We start from the raw sequence: 16,404 nt of genomic DNA, 5'->3' as shown, positions 1-16,404 counted from the left end.
CATGCTTTCTTAAAGTCTAATCTGGTTTTCTTTTCTATTAATTTCCTAGGTGAACCCCCTTTCGGACCCGAGTGAAAGCTCGTGTCCGAGACACTTTCCAAAAATAATCCTTCTAACAGAGACTTTTGATTTCCCAAGGGAGTCTCTTTGACCGGTTTACTATTTTGCTTTCCCATAATGAATGGCACTGGACCACAGTAGAACAATTCAGCCCTCGCGGCGTTCTGCTCCCAGTCCTGTCCCACTCCCGGATTAGTACTCAAGTGGTTTCGTGTCAGTTGTTTAGCAGAATAGTACAACAATATTCAGCGTGGAGTCCGGAATACAAGATGTGCTTAACACCAATTCCTTCGTCAGACGCCTCCTATGTGCCAAACTGCTAGTGCATGTCTCCACCACAGAGCAACCCGTAGAAGCAGGATTATGACCAGACGTTAGGAACAGAAAACTCGTCCACCCACTCAGTGTTATTCCCAGACACTCAATTCATATACTATGCTTTTCTTACTCCCATTCCCCTATTTAATAGGAGTGTGCCACTCACCCCTTTCTATCCCGCTTCCCAGGGAGTAACTTACTAACGTACTTGTAGTATCTTACACTGTCCCCCGAGGGACCCAAGTATTATTCCCTATTTTCCAGTTACCATCCACTACGTTAGTGATACAGTATTTATTTTCCTTAACTTCCCATAAACCGGTCAAATCCCTGAGCTACTTCATTCACTCAATCGGACTCCCTCGGCCTACTCACCAAGAAATTTGTGACCTGCTAGGGAAATCCCAGTTGGTTCGACCTTCATATTCGGTCAGAGGAGGCCAGGGACTTCTCACGCAGGATACGCCCGAGGCAGGCCAGTCCTAACTTTTGCCGGAGCTGGTCCTTCCGACCCGGCCGGAGTCGGTCCTTTTACCGGTCCTCTGGACGATCCCGCTCGATGAGTCACCTGTCCGTCTCCACCCCACGTTCAGGTGCCAGAAAACTGTGGATGAAGGTTCAAACAAATAGCAGGCAGACACCAATTCTAATAAGCAAAATCTTTTATTTCTGACTTCTTGGTGAGCAGAGTGGCTTTTCCTTACAGAGAGAAAATGCAAAAAAGGCCCCTGACAAGGGGGGTTCAGCTGCATTTATAACAAAATCTTCAAAGAGAATGGTTAGAAAAAAATTAATCAGTTTCACTCCAAGACCACAGAACATTCTTTACAAAATTTGTTGATTACAACGGAAAGCATAAATTCTAGTCTTATCTTTGGAATGAAGCTTATCAGAAAACTTGTCATACACTGCTGAAGCAGCTGGGAAGAGTCAAAAACTGCATTCCACAGCTGGAAGCACACTTCTGTTAATAATAATACCTAGCCACACAGAGAACATGCAGATTTTCATACAGAAGCTAGCAATAGATTTTAACTTCCATTCCACATGAACCCCTATAATAACTTACAATACTTTAATTTGACACATCGGAGATAGTTGAAGTATATGCAAAATTTAGGGTATTGGTGAGGCTCCAATATTTTGCTGCTTAAATTATAGGAACATGTGGTAAAGAAAGTTAGGGGTCTGTGGTAGTGTATTAGTTTTAAAAAAAATGGTATGGCTCAGACCTGGTGGGAGTGGGTACAGCTGTGGGATGTTTAATGTAGAAATTGGCTGATTGTGTATTCATGTGCAAACAAGATCAGCTCTGCCAGTTTCCTCATTGACGCTCTGCGCAACGTTAAGCAAAGCACCTGTATCTATGGGGCATAGAATGGAGTCTGACTAGGACAGAGGGAGGATCAATAAAAAAAGATTTAGAATGAGAGAAGAATAGATAAGAAATTGGAGTTAATCAAGAGACGCATTTGGAAAGAACTAAGAGGATAACCGGGAGAGCAAGCACTGGATGGGAAGCAAGGTGATTGAAAAACTCCCTGGGTAATGAAGGAACTGTGGTTCAGATGTGTGGCATCAAGGGAGCAGGAGTGACCGGATACCACTCAAACACAACAAGTAGCAGAAACCAAAAAAAAAAAAAAACTCAAGAAAAAAAATAAATTTAAAGAAACCTAGAACCCTAAAAATACTGATAGAAGAATCATTTGTTAGCAATATACAGCAATAATATGTATTTAAGTTGCATAATTTTCAAAAAGTCAACTGACTATTGTAAAAAAGCGCTATATATGCACCCGACCCAACACAGATTGGACTTGGAGGCACACGTATAAAATAAATAAACTTTTATTTTCTTCAGCCTTAGAGGGCACGTCTTCTCCATGTCGCCCAGCCACAACACAGTCTAAAAAGACCAACATACAAAAGCAAACCACTCTTCCTCTGCACCACCACTCCTCCCAGGCAACCTTGTCCTCCTACACCAGACTTTGGCCGCTGAGTGGTGGTTGCTGGCTTCTTTTATTGGGCACCCGGAAGTGCTCCAGGTGCTTGATTGCCGACATCCGGCTGTACTTCCGGGTGTGGCGAAACTAGTGTCCAGAAGGGTCCAGCAGCACCCCCTGGCGGCACAAAACTCCAACTCCTATGAAGCACTGGAGGAGTCCGAGGCACCGCAGCAACCCAGGGAGGCTGCCATCTAGCGTTCAGGAGGAGATGGTGTGTTTCCCATGCTTGCTCCCCTGGTACATATGCTGCAGGGTCGTCCCGGCCAGGCATGAGCCCCGGCCATCCATCACACTATATAATTATTTTTTCATTTTCAGAATATAGTTTTTGTGAATTTCCCCTTGGGATTAATAAAGTATCTATCTATCTATCTATCTATCTATCTATCTATCTATCTATCTATCTATCTATCTATCTATCTATCTATCTATCTATCTATCTATCTATCTATCATACACCAATTTCTATTTTCAGGTCATGTCATTGGTGTTACATGGTCTGATTGATGGTCAAAAAGTACATTAATCAGTTTTATTTTAAAAGGCATACACTATTCACAATTAAACAGCCAGATTGTCATGTTTTTAATCTCTTAAGAAACCAGTAACATCAGTGAGAGATACTCATGGATAAATCTCTACATGACATGGAACAAAGCCCAGCAGTACTGTCGTGTGAATTACACAGACCTGGTCAGTATAAGAGATGAAAGCGAAAAAATGGAAATAATGAATAAAGCACAAAGCAATCCCTTCTGGATCGGTCTGTTCAATGACCCATGGAAGTGGTCTGATGGTGGACAGTCAAAATTTAAAAAATGGAGCAATCAGGAGCCAAATAAATGGAGTCTTAACGAAGAATGTGTGGAGATTTGGCCAAATGGAACTTGGAATGATGCTGATTGCAGTTTGCAAAAACCATTTATTTGCTCACAAAGTAAGTTAATCTTTTTTTATTTTCATGCTTATTTTTATGTGGTATATAAAGATGTGTATTACTTTTGCAGAAACAAGAAACATGAAAATATCTTTGAAAATGTTTAATACTTTTTATGACTGCTCCAGACCATATGCAAAGCAAAAAGTTTATAGAAATTGTTAGACTTCTTTTCCTGCACTACTGTGTCAGTTTGTACTTTACTATTAGAGCATAATTTGTCAAAATGTCACATTTACAAAAAAATTGGCTTACAGCTCGGTGACAACATTTCTTTGGTTAATTTTGCTTATTTGGATCAGAGACAGGTAGAGATCAAAAATATTTTATATAATTGTTTTGGAAATCAAAGTAGTTGTTTCTCCAAAATAACTGCAATGGAGTGGAGCAGTCTTGTATGCAGTATATTGTATGATGGTGCTTATTTTGTACACCATATTGTACAGATAAAACCAATAGTTTTTTTTCATTTGATTCATTCGGCCTTTTGTGTTATCTGTAAATTAATGGCTTATCTAATGGAGTTTCTAGAAACAAACTCAGGTCTTTTTCCTGTCCTGCACCCAAACCTTCCAGGATAGGCTAAATAAAAAAATGAACAGCAATATAGAAAAAATAGTATGTAAAAATAGAGTGTCATAACAGGCTGGGACGCATGTCTTCTTGTAGAAAGACAATACAATAAATAAACTGATCTACAAGGACTAGAAAACACTAATGCAGGAATCCTGTAAGAGATCCATCATCACCCTCATTAAAGGTGTGGAGATATAAGCACCTTGAGGTCATATGCTGTCATTTCCCAGATGTCCAGAGATATGGGTGATATGTCATTAATTCAACAGGTTGAGAGTTCAAGGTGGATTGAATTGTGGAATAATAACAGCCGGTTATTTATGCTAAGTTTCTCCCCCTTGAAGTCCATACAGCTTTAGCTGCAATAATCCCAATAGCCTATTTTGTTTGTAAGTGATTGTAGGACTGGATACATCCAACAATATACAGTGTATAGGTGTAAAGGAAAAAAAAGAACTGAACTCATAATACAGAGAGTAGCAGCAGAGCAACGGGATCAGAAAGAAAACACAGGAGGACAGAGTCAGAAGCAAGGCAAGTTGGGAGTATGCAATGATAGTGCGTTGCTCCTCCCACCACATGACAAACCACCTGGATTGGGACTCAATTGCAGTGGGTGACACCTCAGTACCACACTGGAACATTGTGAGGTTTTTTACAGTGGCCGAAGTGCCAATCCTGCCACCAACCTCTAAGTTTTCCATGCAAGTTGGAGGACCTGCTTGCAGGGTTGTATGCAAATTAACGTCATACTCAGGACAGAGCAGTTGCAGGTTCTCAGGGGCCCAATGGAGTAGAGTCACATCTGCCATTTACAAGATTGAAACTGGCAAACTTTCAATTGTCGGCACAGATCCCTATCCTCAGAGCCACAACTCTACCCGAGTCAGAACATATAAAGAAAAGTCCCAGGGACATTTAATGAACACAGGTTGAAATACAGGTTAAGTATAGGTCTGAAGATGCTTACATGGTGTGGCACAATGTATAAAACTGGTATATTGGTATACTGATGAATATCTGGAACATATTTCAACATTCTTAAAATTACTATATCAACTCTATGATTATATTTTTATTAAGTGATTTAGTAAAAGAGAAGGGTAAAACAAAAGCAGACAGTTTAGTTAGACACCATAAGATTTAACTCCAGAGTTTAATTGTATGTAAAAATAAATAAATAGGGAAGAGGGCAAGGGTATGTGATAAGATGTGCATAAATCCTGGAATGAACTCAGTCTACATCCATCAAAGACATCTGTCTGCTCTGATTAATGTTGTAAGGAAAATTGGTTAATCAATGGTACAAAATATTCTTAAAGGGAACAGGGAGATACCTGTAAATAAACAAGATCTTCTTTACATTGTTACATCAACTTCAGATGAGAGAAAATTCCCTTTATAACCTTTGCCGGCATTAAGGTGTCAGCATTCCTAAAGTCTTGTTCTAGGTAAAGGACAACAAAATGACTCTTGAGTGCCCTACTCATTATATATCGCAACATCACCTGCTTTCAGTTGGCTTTCAGGTAACAGGTCGACAACATTCCCAGAAGCAATAACAAATAATAGAACAGATCACGGAAAGAGTGTATAAAAACAATTAAGTTAATCCTGACATAACCCACATTGGGAATGTAAACATCTCCTCTACCAAAGCATTACTGAAAAAACCTAAACATTTCCACTGCTCTGTTGATCCCAACCCTCCAATCCAACACCTTCACATACAACACCCACCACACACCCATTAACTTTTATGCAAAAAAACATCTTCTTAGTAAATCCAATCCACTCTCCCCAGCCTCAAAGAGATTTGAAAAATCCTACATAATTACTACCAAAAATTGAAAAAGCAAAAATCATAGAATACTGTGAAAAGATAAAACTAAAGGCTAAGAGAAATTACCTTGGGACCCAACCCCACAGAAAGACAGGTTCTTTGTCTGTAACCCCATCCCTCTATCCTCCTGCAAGCTACAACTTTAAACATAACAAGAGCCTACCATATATTACTATATCAGTAAAAATACGAATACAAAATGTAAGAGATAATAAAACTGCTTCAAACATTCTTAAACTAACAAACCACACAGAAACATAAAATGTATATTTGTTAGTTACTCAAAGTTTGCTACAGCAGTTCTTGGACAGAAACAAAATGATAAACTGCCTCTATAGCATAGGACTCATAACTGTGTTGTACTTCATAAGCTTTTATTGTCAAAGTAGCTGGGAAAATTAAGTTAATTTACAGGCCTGCAGTCTGCATCTCTTTAACTCTTTGAGGGCTGAATATTTTTTCCAAAAATCTCAGTTTTCTGCAAAGCACAAAAGGTTTCACATATAAAATGTCTGTTGTACTTGTTTTTGCATCTCTGCCAGCAGCAGCGGCTGTGTGGCAGCGTGATGGCAAGCAGGAATACGCGGCAGGCCAGTCTGGCTGTCTTTGCACAGCAGTGGCAGTTGCAGTGTGACACAATCTGGTTTGTACCTCTTGTCATCGTAAGTGGCGGTCCTCCCAGGTGCATGAGCTACAGAAGCATGCTCAGCACTGCGATCAGTTGATGCTGGTATCTCACTTTCGTTTTCGATCTCCAGATCACTTGCAATGAAATCGGAGTTTGAGAAATCCAAGTCTGATTCAGCGATAATACGCAAAACATCATCCACAGAATATTTTGCTTTGCGCATTCGTTTTGGTCTCTCACCAGACCTCGATGCCACTTTAGAAGTTACTTGGTCTTTACTACTCACTCACTCACGTGGAATCGAGGTCAAATCAACAAAAACTCACTTTCCTTTTAGCAAAGAGTGTTAAACTAAAACATAACAGCAAGCTTTGTCTCAGCCGATTTACAGCTGATTACCCTCCTCTACCCCCAAATTTCGACAAAAGTCGACATCCGCCCTGAAAAAGTTAATTGAAGATTCACACATTTTCCTTTATTTGCAATTACTGTGCTGAAATCTTGGAAAAACAGAGCAACATAGAGCCATTATGTAGAATTTTGTAGCAGCCGTCTCTGTGTAGAAAAGAAACTTCACTACTAAGGGAAACTGTTTAAAAAACTGAACTTCTCCTGAACAGTAGATGCTCAAGTTACTCTCATTACTTTACTTTCTCCAGGCTGATCATAATAATCTATACTTACCATGAGCAAGCAAGTATACATAATGTTTAAAGTTTAAATCTAACAAGAGAAAAATAGAAAGCAGCATATTTATAGGATCTGATAGTTAACTGTGTCATAAACAGAGAAAGGATCAAGGAGGACGAGGACAGGTGGACATGTTGGTAGCTCTAGCCAGCCATAATGTGTCAACAACAGTAGAGTCTTCTCAGTGGAGTGGTCCTACTTGAAGCTTAACTGGTTAAAATCAAAAATAACATCTGTTGAAGGAAAAGAGAGACTTGTTTAGAATGTTTTGAATTAAAAGGAGAGGAAAGAGATTAGTTTGTAATTGTATAGTTGAGTGTGGGCTTTTTAAGAAGAGGAGTTATTAGGGCCTTTTTGAGCAGAGTAGTAGAGGTGCCTGTGTTGAGTGGTGTGTTTATTATATGTGTGATTGCAGAAAACAGTAAAATAGAGAAAGCTTGGTGGAGGTGTGAAGTGATGAAAGTCTAAAGAACAGTTAGTGGTGCAACTAGCGAAGGGTTTAGAAGCATATGTATTGGAGAGTGGAGAGAAGGTGGAGACAAATGATAGAATTTGTCATGGAAGAATGGAGTTGAATCCCTCTAGCACAGTTTCAAATGACTGCCGATTGATTTATGTAGGTGTTATTATTTTGACAGATACCTAAGTATGCTTTACATCTTTAGTAATACATTTTGTGTAATTTCTCAGGGTATAATACTCAAATTTACAGTAAGAATTTGAAACTGGTAGGCATCAGTGTACATCTGCAAAAGTAAAACCGAGCTGGAAACACAATATTTCATTTTTAAGCCTTCTTTAGGATTATGTCAAATCTTTTTCTTTGTGTGTGTACACATCTGCCACCAAATTAACTATGTGATTTAATGTGATTATGTCTGTTTGTAACTCAGTACTTACACCAGCATGTCAAAATAGCTTACTCAAGTCATACTTTTTCTCCTAAAATGTGCCTCATTTATAGTCAAGTGCCATGTTGCATCATTCCTTCCATTTTTCACTAAGAAAGCCCACCATTTTTTCTTTCATTTGCATTCATTGTCAGGTCTGTCATGTTTGTGAAAACCCTGTAAGTGAGCTGCAGTCCACCACTGCACTCTTCACTCATTGATGGATCGCTCCATCCACATGTTCTCACTTCCCCATATCTTTTTCATGCTGGCTGTGTACTTCATGTTCCACACTGTGTGAAAAACATTTCAAAGCCATATCCAGTGAGTTTCGAGTTGTTTCTTACTTCAATGAAATAACTGGAGCACCCCCAGTTTTAAAATTTGTTTTTTTTTATTTATCCTGTGCAGTGGGATCAATGAAAAAACAGAGAAAAATTTCATCAATCATGTTTTGTGAATAGAATTTCAGAGGTGCATCAACATGGGCATTTAAAGTGCAGCATTTTAGAAAAAGTGAAGAAAGAACAGAAGCATGACATGTACATTGAATAAATAAAGATTTAAAAAGAAAACAGCCACCACTCTTTTAAGTTTTATTGCTCTGCATCTCATGATACCTCTTTGGGGAGCTTAAGTGCACAGTTTGAGAACAGCTGCTGTAGAGAGTTGTCCTCCAGGAAAATGGTGAGATTTGAGAATTATGTGTGACCACAGTTGACCCAGCATTACTGTGACTGCTGCCTGTGGGAAAGCTAACTGAGCCAGCTGGAGAAACTGACAAGGTAGGCCCTATACATGACATCATTTTATGTCAGGGATACCCGGTGGTGCAGTGGTGAATACTGCTGCCTGACAGCTTAATTCACATTTTCAGACAAAGTAACCAGATTATCATAGTTGGCAGACACGTCTCTAACCTTCATGACATGAAAATGAATGTTGCACTGTTGTAATCCACTCAAAATTTTATCAGTCTTCCCATCCTTATTAACAACAATGCATTTCATCAAATTCATCAAAATTACCAAACATTTCCGTATTTAATTTAGAAGGGTTCACTCATCATCAATATTTAACCAGGACTCAATTTCTTAATTAAGGAAATATAAAATGTCTTACTTTCTTAGGTGTTGAACCAAAATGACATTTCAAAAAATACTTTTTGTGTTTAAAATCTACTGCTACCTGTTGTAGTTTATACTTCAATCAAATATACAGCAGGGGAGTTTTTGGAGCACATTTTCTGTCATTTTAATTGAGTTACTTGCTTTTTAAGATTCAGAACCCTTAATTGTTTTTTTAACCAGCAGCCAACATGTAATAAGATGCCAAGTGAGCAAACAAATGACAAACTAAAGTGATCTGATTTGCACATGAATCCGTCATACAATTTTTGTTTAATAAAATATTTAGAAACAAAAAATCTGGTCTAAGTAATATATCATCTATTGTCCATCCAACATTTGGATAGTGTTCAAAGAAAAAAGAAAATAGTTTTGGAATAACTGAACTCAGAAGCCACAGAATTTAACAAAAAGCTTTAACTAACAGCAATGACCGACTTATAATTAAGAAAGTGGATACTGGAAAATGTTACAGATTGGTGTCACCAGAGCAGTGATGGAGCTTTTCACTAGTTCTGCTGGGTATAGGGTCCAAATAAACAGGTAGTACATTCAGAAATTAAAATTTAGAAATGAAAGTGCTAGAAAGCAACAAACAAGAAGAAAAATGCTGGAGATTTTGCTTTGATCCTAGAACAAAGGGATTCACTTTCTGGTTCACCATCTCAAAAATCTTTATTCAGGGGTGTAAGGAAGGAGTGCTTAATATTGGAAAGTTATGGACTTGAGAATGAATGATATGGGAATTATGTTTTTTTATAGATCACACCATCAGCTTTAGTGGTCATTAGCTCATTGCTTCGTGTGTTGTATAAAAGCTGTACTTAGGTGATTATATCATCCATTTTGTTTTTTGTAAATTTGGCATTCCTAAAAGTCACAGACATTTTTGTGTGCAACTGATTTGGTAAAGTAGCCTAATTTGTGGCCCACTTTTAACTGAAATTGAGATATTGTACTAATACTGTGATTGGCAAACAAGAATAACAAGTTATTATTTGCACCACTCTGACTTAAACATGGTGCCACAGGTATAAATCAAATGGAATATATTACAAATGTTGACCTGTCATAATGATAACATGTCCCAGAAGTAAATTATATTTTACCATGCATTTTTATCAGAATTCTAAAAAACAATTGTGTTCACACAACATCAGAGTTATGCAACTACTAAATTATAACATAACAGAGACGATAAAACAAGCACCTCCTTAATTAACTAGAAGCGCATACACATAAAAGTAAAGAACATTTTTTATAAGAGAGCCAAACATTATGTGCTGCTGCTGTTTTAATGTAAGTGTTCAATCTCAAGATACCTTTCTGTTTCAGTACTAAACATCTTGTGTAATATTGAAAAATAACCTTTTCAAAGATATAGCTGTAAGCAAGATTTATTCATATTGGAATTTTTTTTCTGTCACGACAAAAGTCTAAAATTCAAAAGAATATATGATACAAAAATGTGGAAAATCCTCATTATCGAAACGCATGTTTAAAAACACATGAATACATTTGCCAATTTGACAACAATATTGTATGTTAAAATTTCAATACATTTTCATTCTTTTTTAGGTTTGGCGGATAAGAGGATAAAGATGAGAGTCCGTATAGATGTACAGAGTGGTCTAAATCCTGAGGATCCAAAAATCAGTGATGCCATCCTGAATCAGGTCCAGAGCCCTGTGTCTGACTCAGCAATGTTTATAAGGATTTTAAATTATACTTGCCTTATATATATATATATATATATATATATATATATATATATATATATATACTGGCCTTCAGTTTTTGTATTTGTGATTCAATATGCGTAATGTATGAGTTAAAAGAGCCTATAAATACTGTAATTCTTTACCTTAGGTTCTCTGCTCTGAATAATTGAAAGAAAACTTTAATAGAATGAGTATGCTAATGTACTTCTGCCACACAACTCCAGGAAACCGTTCAGAACATAGCTAGTCAGTGTGCGGAGTTTACAAAGTCTTTCCATGTCTAACTGATTTTTTCTAGTCAATTTGCCTGTTTTCTTACCACATCCTGAATACATGCAGGTTTATAGGGTGTGCAAATTGGACTGGTGTAAATAAATCTTGGCATGAATGAATGTTTACCTGCCGATACATCTAAAGTCAGTTGCCCTTGCTGTTTAAATACAGTAGATTGCAGCTCTCTATTTTAATTAGTTAGGTTAAGTTAATGGATGGATGCAAAATGGCAAAGACTTCTATAGTTAGTTTGCTATTCTTTTGTATATCAAAGAGAATCTTCTGAATCAAAATTTGACGGGACATCTTCAGTGGAAAATAACGAATGGAAATATTTTCAGTGTGAAAAATACTAATGAAAACAATGGATAGAAATTGGCTTGGAGGTTTATTTGGACAACATTCTGCTTCTCCCACGTCTAGAGTGCCACTGCAAAATTTACAATAAAGTGGTATCTCAGACTGCTACACTATATGTTTTTAATGTATAAGCTTATTGTTGGGTTTTGTGTCAATTCATGGACATTTATTCTTTGTCAATGAAAATCACATACAGAGGTTTTTGTGAATAGTCTTTGAGTAATCATATACTGTATATGGGTGGAAAGTAATAGATTACATTTACTTCTGTTGCTGTACTTTTTTATAAAGAAAATTATTTTTAAAGCATTTTTAAATGCAAATAATTTTAATTTTTAAAAAGTTAATTTTAAAATGTGCCAATCTTACTTTGTTAAATTTTCAAGGCAGATTGTTAGAAAGTATAATTGATTGGCTGTATTCAAAATTTGAATATCAACAAATGGTTTTGGGGGCAGGTGTGAAAGTTATTGTGTGAATTTTGTAGTGCTGACATGACAATAAATTTAAAATGTAATTTGATATCTGATATGTTTTCAAAATATCATTCTATCATTTACGAATAGTAAACCTCTCCACAAATAAGGTAGGAAAACTTTGTGAAGTCCAAATTACATCTTGGTTCAATGACTACAATGCATTTTTAATTGCATTTACAGTAAGTACAAAGTATCAATGGATTACTTGACTACATTTTTTGGGAAATATAATCTTCACTAACTTATCAATGCATATTTTAGATTAACTGCTTTATTGCTTAGTACCAAAGCCACGCATCACATTTGGTAAAGCTCAATCATTTTTGTGCTTCTTACTCACTGAAACTCCATACACAAATCTTTATTTTCTAAAAATTAAAAATAGCACCTGAAATCTTTTTTTTACTATCATTTTTTTACCTTTATTTAGCTGCCTATTGTTGCAAACTGCATGCTGACAGGTGCAATGATCGTGCTTCTTCCTAAAAAATGATTTTTTGAAGAAACATTGCAAGCCAAAGTAAAATTAAATACATTTAAATAAAAGGTATTGAAAGTTGTCCAGTTGTTTTGAAGTGTATATTGTCACTTTATTGTATTTTTGACAGATCTGTGGCTCTTTCTTTTAAAAGTGATTATTGATGAGAAATAGCTCGGATCCATTACATTGATATCTGAATCCTGAAATATCATATAATTAGTTTGCCTGATGTTCATGGACAGTAACCCTTGAGTAAACCTGGAGTCCTGGACATACATATCCACACTCATACAGTTTCAATTTAGAATTGTCAATTATTTTAACATGTATGTAATTGAGATGTGGAATAAATTCACACATGCACAGTGTGAAAAAATAAGAGGACAAAGACACAGATTAAATGTTGGGTAGCCTTCCCGTATACTGGCTGTAGGGTCCAGTTCAGCAAAACGGTCAAAAATAAATCAAGCATTTGACAAAACAAAATGAGTTTCCACAGGTTTTACGGAGTCGATAGGAGAAGTGCAATTAACTGGGAGGAAGTGAGATCAACAACGGAGGTGTCAGAAGTGGAGGGATGGAAGTCATCGGGAGGACACCTGTAGTGAGGTATTTCCACAGGGCAGGAAAAGAAGTCTTCTGTATTGTCTGGATGGAGGTGGATATTGGAGCGTTACGTCCGATAGGAGCGTTTTATTCCTGTGTCTTTCTGTAGATGAAAGGAGAGAAAAGCATTAGTGCCTCGTTCCAGTTCCCCATCTCTTGTTCTTTCACACACTATCAAGCCTTTTGACTGTCCCCTAATTGCACGTGTGTGACAACAGGTAAAGTGTGTAAAACTCACAGTGCTGCACCACCATGTTGCTCTTTCTTTAGTCACTATTAATGATTTGAAAATAGCATGGCAGTTTTATTAATATTATTCATTCTTGAAATTGTTGCTTATAAGCCTAACAATGCAATGTCATTATTAAGAAGCATTCATTTGTTCTTTGGAAGTGGCTTTAGATGAAAGGAAAACCTTTATTAAAGGGAATAAAGACTTCATAGAGATTAGTGTTGATTGTACTATTGTAGGGTAACCAGAAGGTGAAGATAGTAAATGGCTTAACATTCAGGTGCATTCCAAATTATACTTTTCTCAGGATTTCATATATATAATAGTCATCCCAGCTGCATTTTTATTTTCTTCCTTTTTATGTAGGTATTTATGAGTTTGAAATGGTGAGAGATAAGAAAATAAATGCATCAACACTATCAGCACAACCAGTAATTGAAAGAGTCCTTGTCATTGATAGTAGTTTACAACTCAGAGAGTAACTTAGAAGTAGGCAGCAGGGAAACAAACGATAAACAGTGCAGAGTGACACTTAATGAATGGGTCATGAATATTATGGGTTGCAAATGGCAGAGCAGCTTTGTTTAGCTTTCTCAAATGGAGAAAACATATTAGTTACTTTTCGGCTCACAGGTGAGAGGGTTATAATTAAGCCCAAATGGCGTACAAAAAATATCACTGTATCCATCATAAAAATAAACAAATATATGTTAATTATGGTCATAGAGATGTTATTATTCAACTTAGTCAACAAATACGAAAATAATGAACATGGTATTTGTTTTGCAAATGTGGACTACTGGTACTGGCATACTGGTAAGATTTCGTCACTTGCTGTACTGCAAGTCCTTCGCCATTCTGCCTGCCTGAACTCCCTGCCTATCTATATAGTAATAAAAGTAATTTTATTATTATATAGGAGCTTCCCTGTCTGCCTATCATATAGTGCCTTTACTTCCTACCTATCTATATATCTATCCCCTTAGCTGTTTTTTATATATCTATTATACAGTGCCTTCCCTGTTTATATATATATAACTGGTGCCTTCTCTGCCAGTCTGTCTGTCTGATTGCATATAGCGTTGAACTTACTGCCCTGTACTATTTTGTCCTCTGCATGTCCTGGAGTACAAAAGAAACACAACCATACAGCAACATGTGCGAACTGGCAAGATCGGGGAAAAAACACGCGGTCACTGATTACAAACCGCAAGATGAATGAAAGAGACAATATATGTAAAAACATCATCGCAGTAATGGAATATTATTTGAAAACGCACATATTCAAACCCGATCTGACGCTGTTCGTTTTCAAATAATATTGCATGTACTGAACTATTTTAGAATAAAAACATTTGATTTCAGTCAGTCTATAAGAGCCAGTATAAATACATGATAATTGTAAAGATTAGCTTTTTTTTTTAATTCAGTTCCATTCTCTCAGTCGTGTTCACGAAACTGATACTGCTGTTTTCACAGAAAGACGCGCTATAACTCAAATGTGATTTATTTGGAGATGCGCTATATCTCGAATGTTATTTATATAGGGAAGAAAGTACAATGTCAGGTGCTCATTCAGTGTAATAGGAACCATAGCACAGAGAGATGTGTACACTGCAACAAGTACACTTGTCGTGAATGTAGGAAGGGTGTGTGGGAATTTTTAATATTTGAATGTGATGATTTTGTATAGCACGGATCGGAAATCAGCAGTTCTTAGCATTGTACCACACAAGCTGTCGTATCAACCGCCTACTGTAATTTGCTTTATTTTTTCTTCACTTATAGTCTAGAATAAAAGTACACTTGTTTTGTTATACCTGTACACCAACATATGTTCCTGTGTTTCAGCGACATGGGCATGCTCAAAAAAATAGACGTGTAATGCCACGAAAAGTGCACGCAGGCACTTCAGTTCGCAAGCATTGGTACGAGAATGCAGTCACAAGTACGCTGCAGAGCTGTAGCGCATCTTTATGTGAAAACAGCATTCTCAGATGGGGGGTTGGGTAGGGAAGGATCCTGAACACGACTGAGAGAATGAAAAGTGAATAAAAAAAAAAAATAACCTTTACAAGTATCATAAATTACACCGGCTGTGCACACTGAAATCAAATGTATGTTTTTATTCTAAAATAGTAAGAATAAGAGTAGTTTACTTCTCAAAACTGAATTGTGCGGGATCGAACTCATGACCTTTTGAATACTAGTCAGCGGTTGATACTATTACGCTACCATGGCAGCTGCTGTACGTGTGTGTCAATGTGGCATGCTAAGGCAGCTTTTTTCTGCAGTTATATTTTTGAATAAAAGCATACTTGTTTTGTTATATTTGTACCTTTTGTGAAAGTGTTTGATATTTGGACTTCAGGCTTCATACATTATATAGTTTATGCTTACATTTTGTCATTTACTACTACAATATGAAAAACTTTTCTGTTTCAGAAATGTGTTTACACGGATTAATGTAGAAACGGAACACACGTGCAATGCTTGTACAGTATTCCAAATAATAATCTATTATTTCCACTCTAAAACTCCACTTCACTCCCAGATAATCAATCAAGGCATGAGCTGGGAGAAATTTGTGCACGTTTTAAGTCGTTGGGGGGATGGAATAGCCGGCTACTTGCAGCTTTTCTTTTATCAGCACATTAGATTAACAAAAAACGCTGGTGGAGAGGTGAGAACGGTTTTAAGAAGCGATTTAAGGTGGGACGGACCTACGAGTTTTTTCGTAGGCTCTGGTAATTCTAGTGTTAAAAGCCACATTGCAGAAAAATGAGTAAAGACATATACAATGAACAAAGGTTCGTAAATGCGCAATGCAATTGATCAAAACAGACACTAAACTTTCAATTATACTATTAAGCCTGTTTTAATAAATGCTAGTACTACATGCTATTTTCAATTTGAAGAAAGTTCGCATATTAAGTTCACACACTTTGTGATTTTGGGTTATACAAATTAAATTGTATTGTATCATACTGTTGAGTCTCTGAGCTCTTCACAAGCAACGTGAGAAAAGGCACTGCTGACAATATGTTCATATCACTTTTTACAGTGTTATAAATGAGCATTTCCCTTTTTGTGCTTAGAAGTAATGGCAATGTATGTGTGTTCACCTGCACTTGTCATGAGGGACGTTTTACTTTTGATGAGCTTTCGTAT

General features: G+C 36.8%; 1 protein-coding gene across 1 annotated transcript in view; it reads left to right on the top strand.

Moving 5' to 3' along the window:
• LOC120538565 (macrophage mannose receptor 1-like) overlaps positions 1 to 13,715 on the top strand; it is a 69,806-nt gene extending 56,091 nt beyond the window's left edge. The window contains exons 6-8 of the mRNA XM_039767961.1: positions 2,989 to 3,327; positions 10,660 to 10,812; positions 13,600 to 13,715. Coding sequence (XP_039623895.1) covers positions 2,989 to 3,327; positions 10,660 to 10,812; positions 13,600 to 13,715 — 608 coding nt within the window. The remainder of the gene's footprint in view (positions 1 to 2,988; positions 3,328 to 10,659; positions 10,813 to 13,599) is intronic.
• Positions 13,716 to 16,404: the final 2,689 nt, after the last annotated feature.

This window comes from Polypterus senegalus, chromosome 11 (genome assembly GCF_016835505.1).
Source record: "Polypterus senegalus isolate Bchr_013 chromosome 11, ASM1683550v1, whole genome shotgun sequence".
NCBI classification, from domain to species: domain Eukaryota; kingdom Metazoa; phylum Chordata; class Cladistia; order Polypteriformes; family Polypteridae; genus Polypterus; species Polypterus senegalus.
Note: the sequence above shows the minus strand (reverse complement) of the source record. Positions and strands in the feature narration are given on the sequence as shown.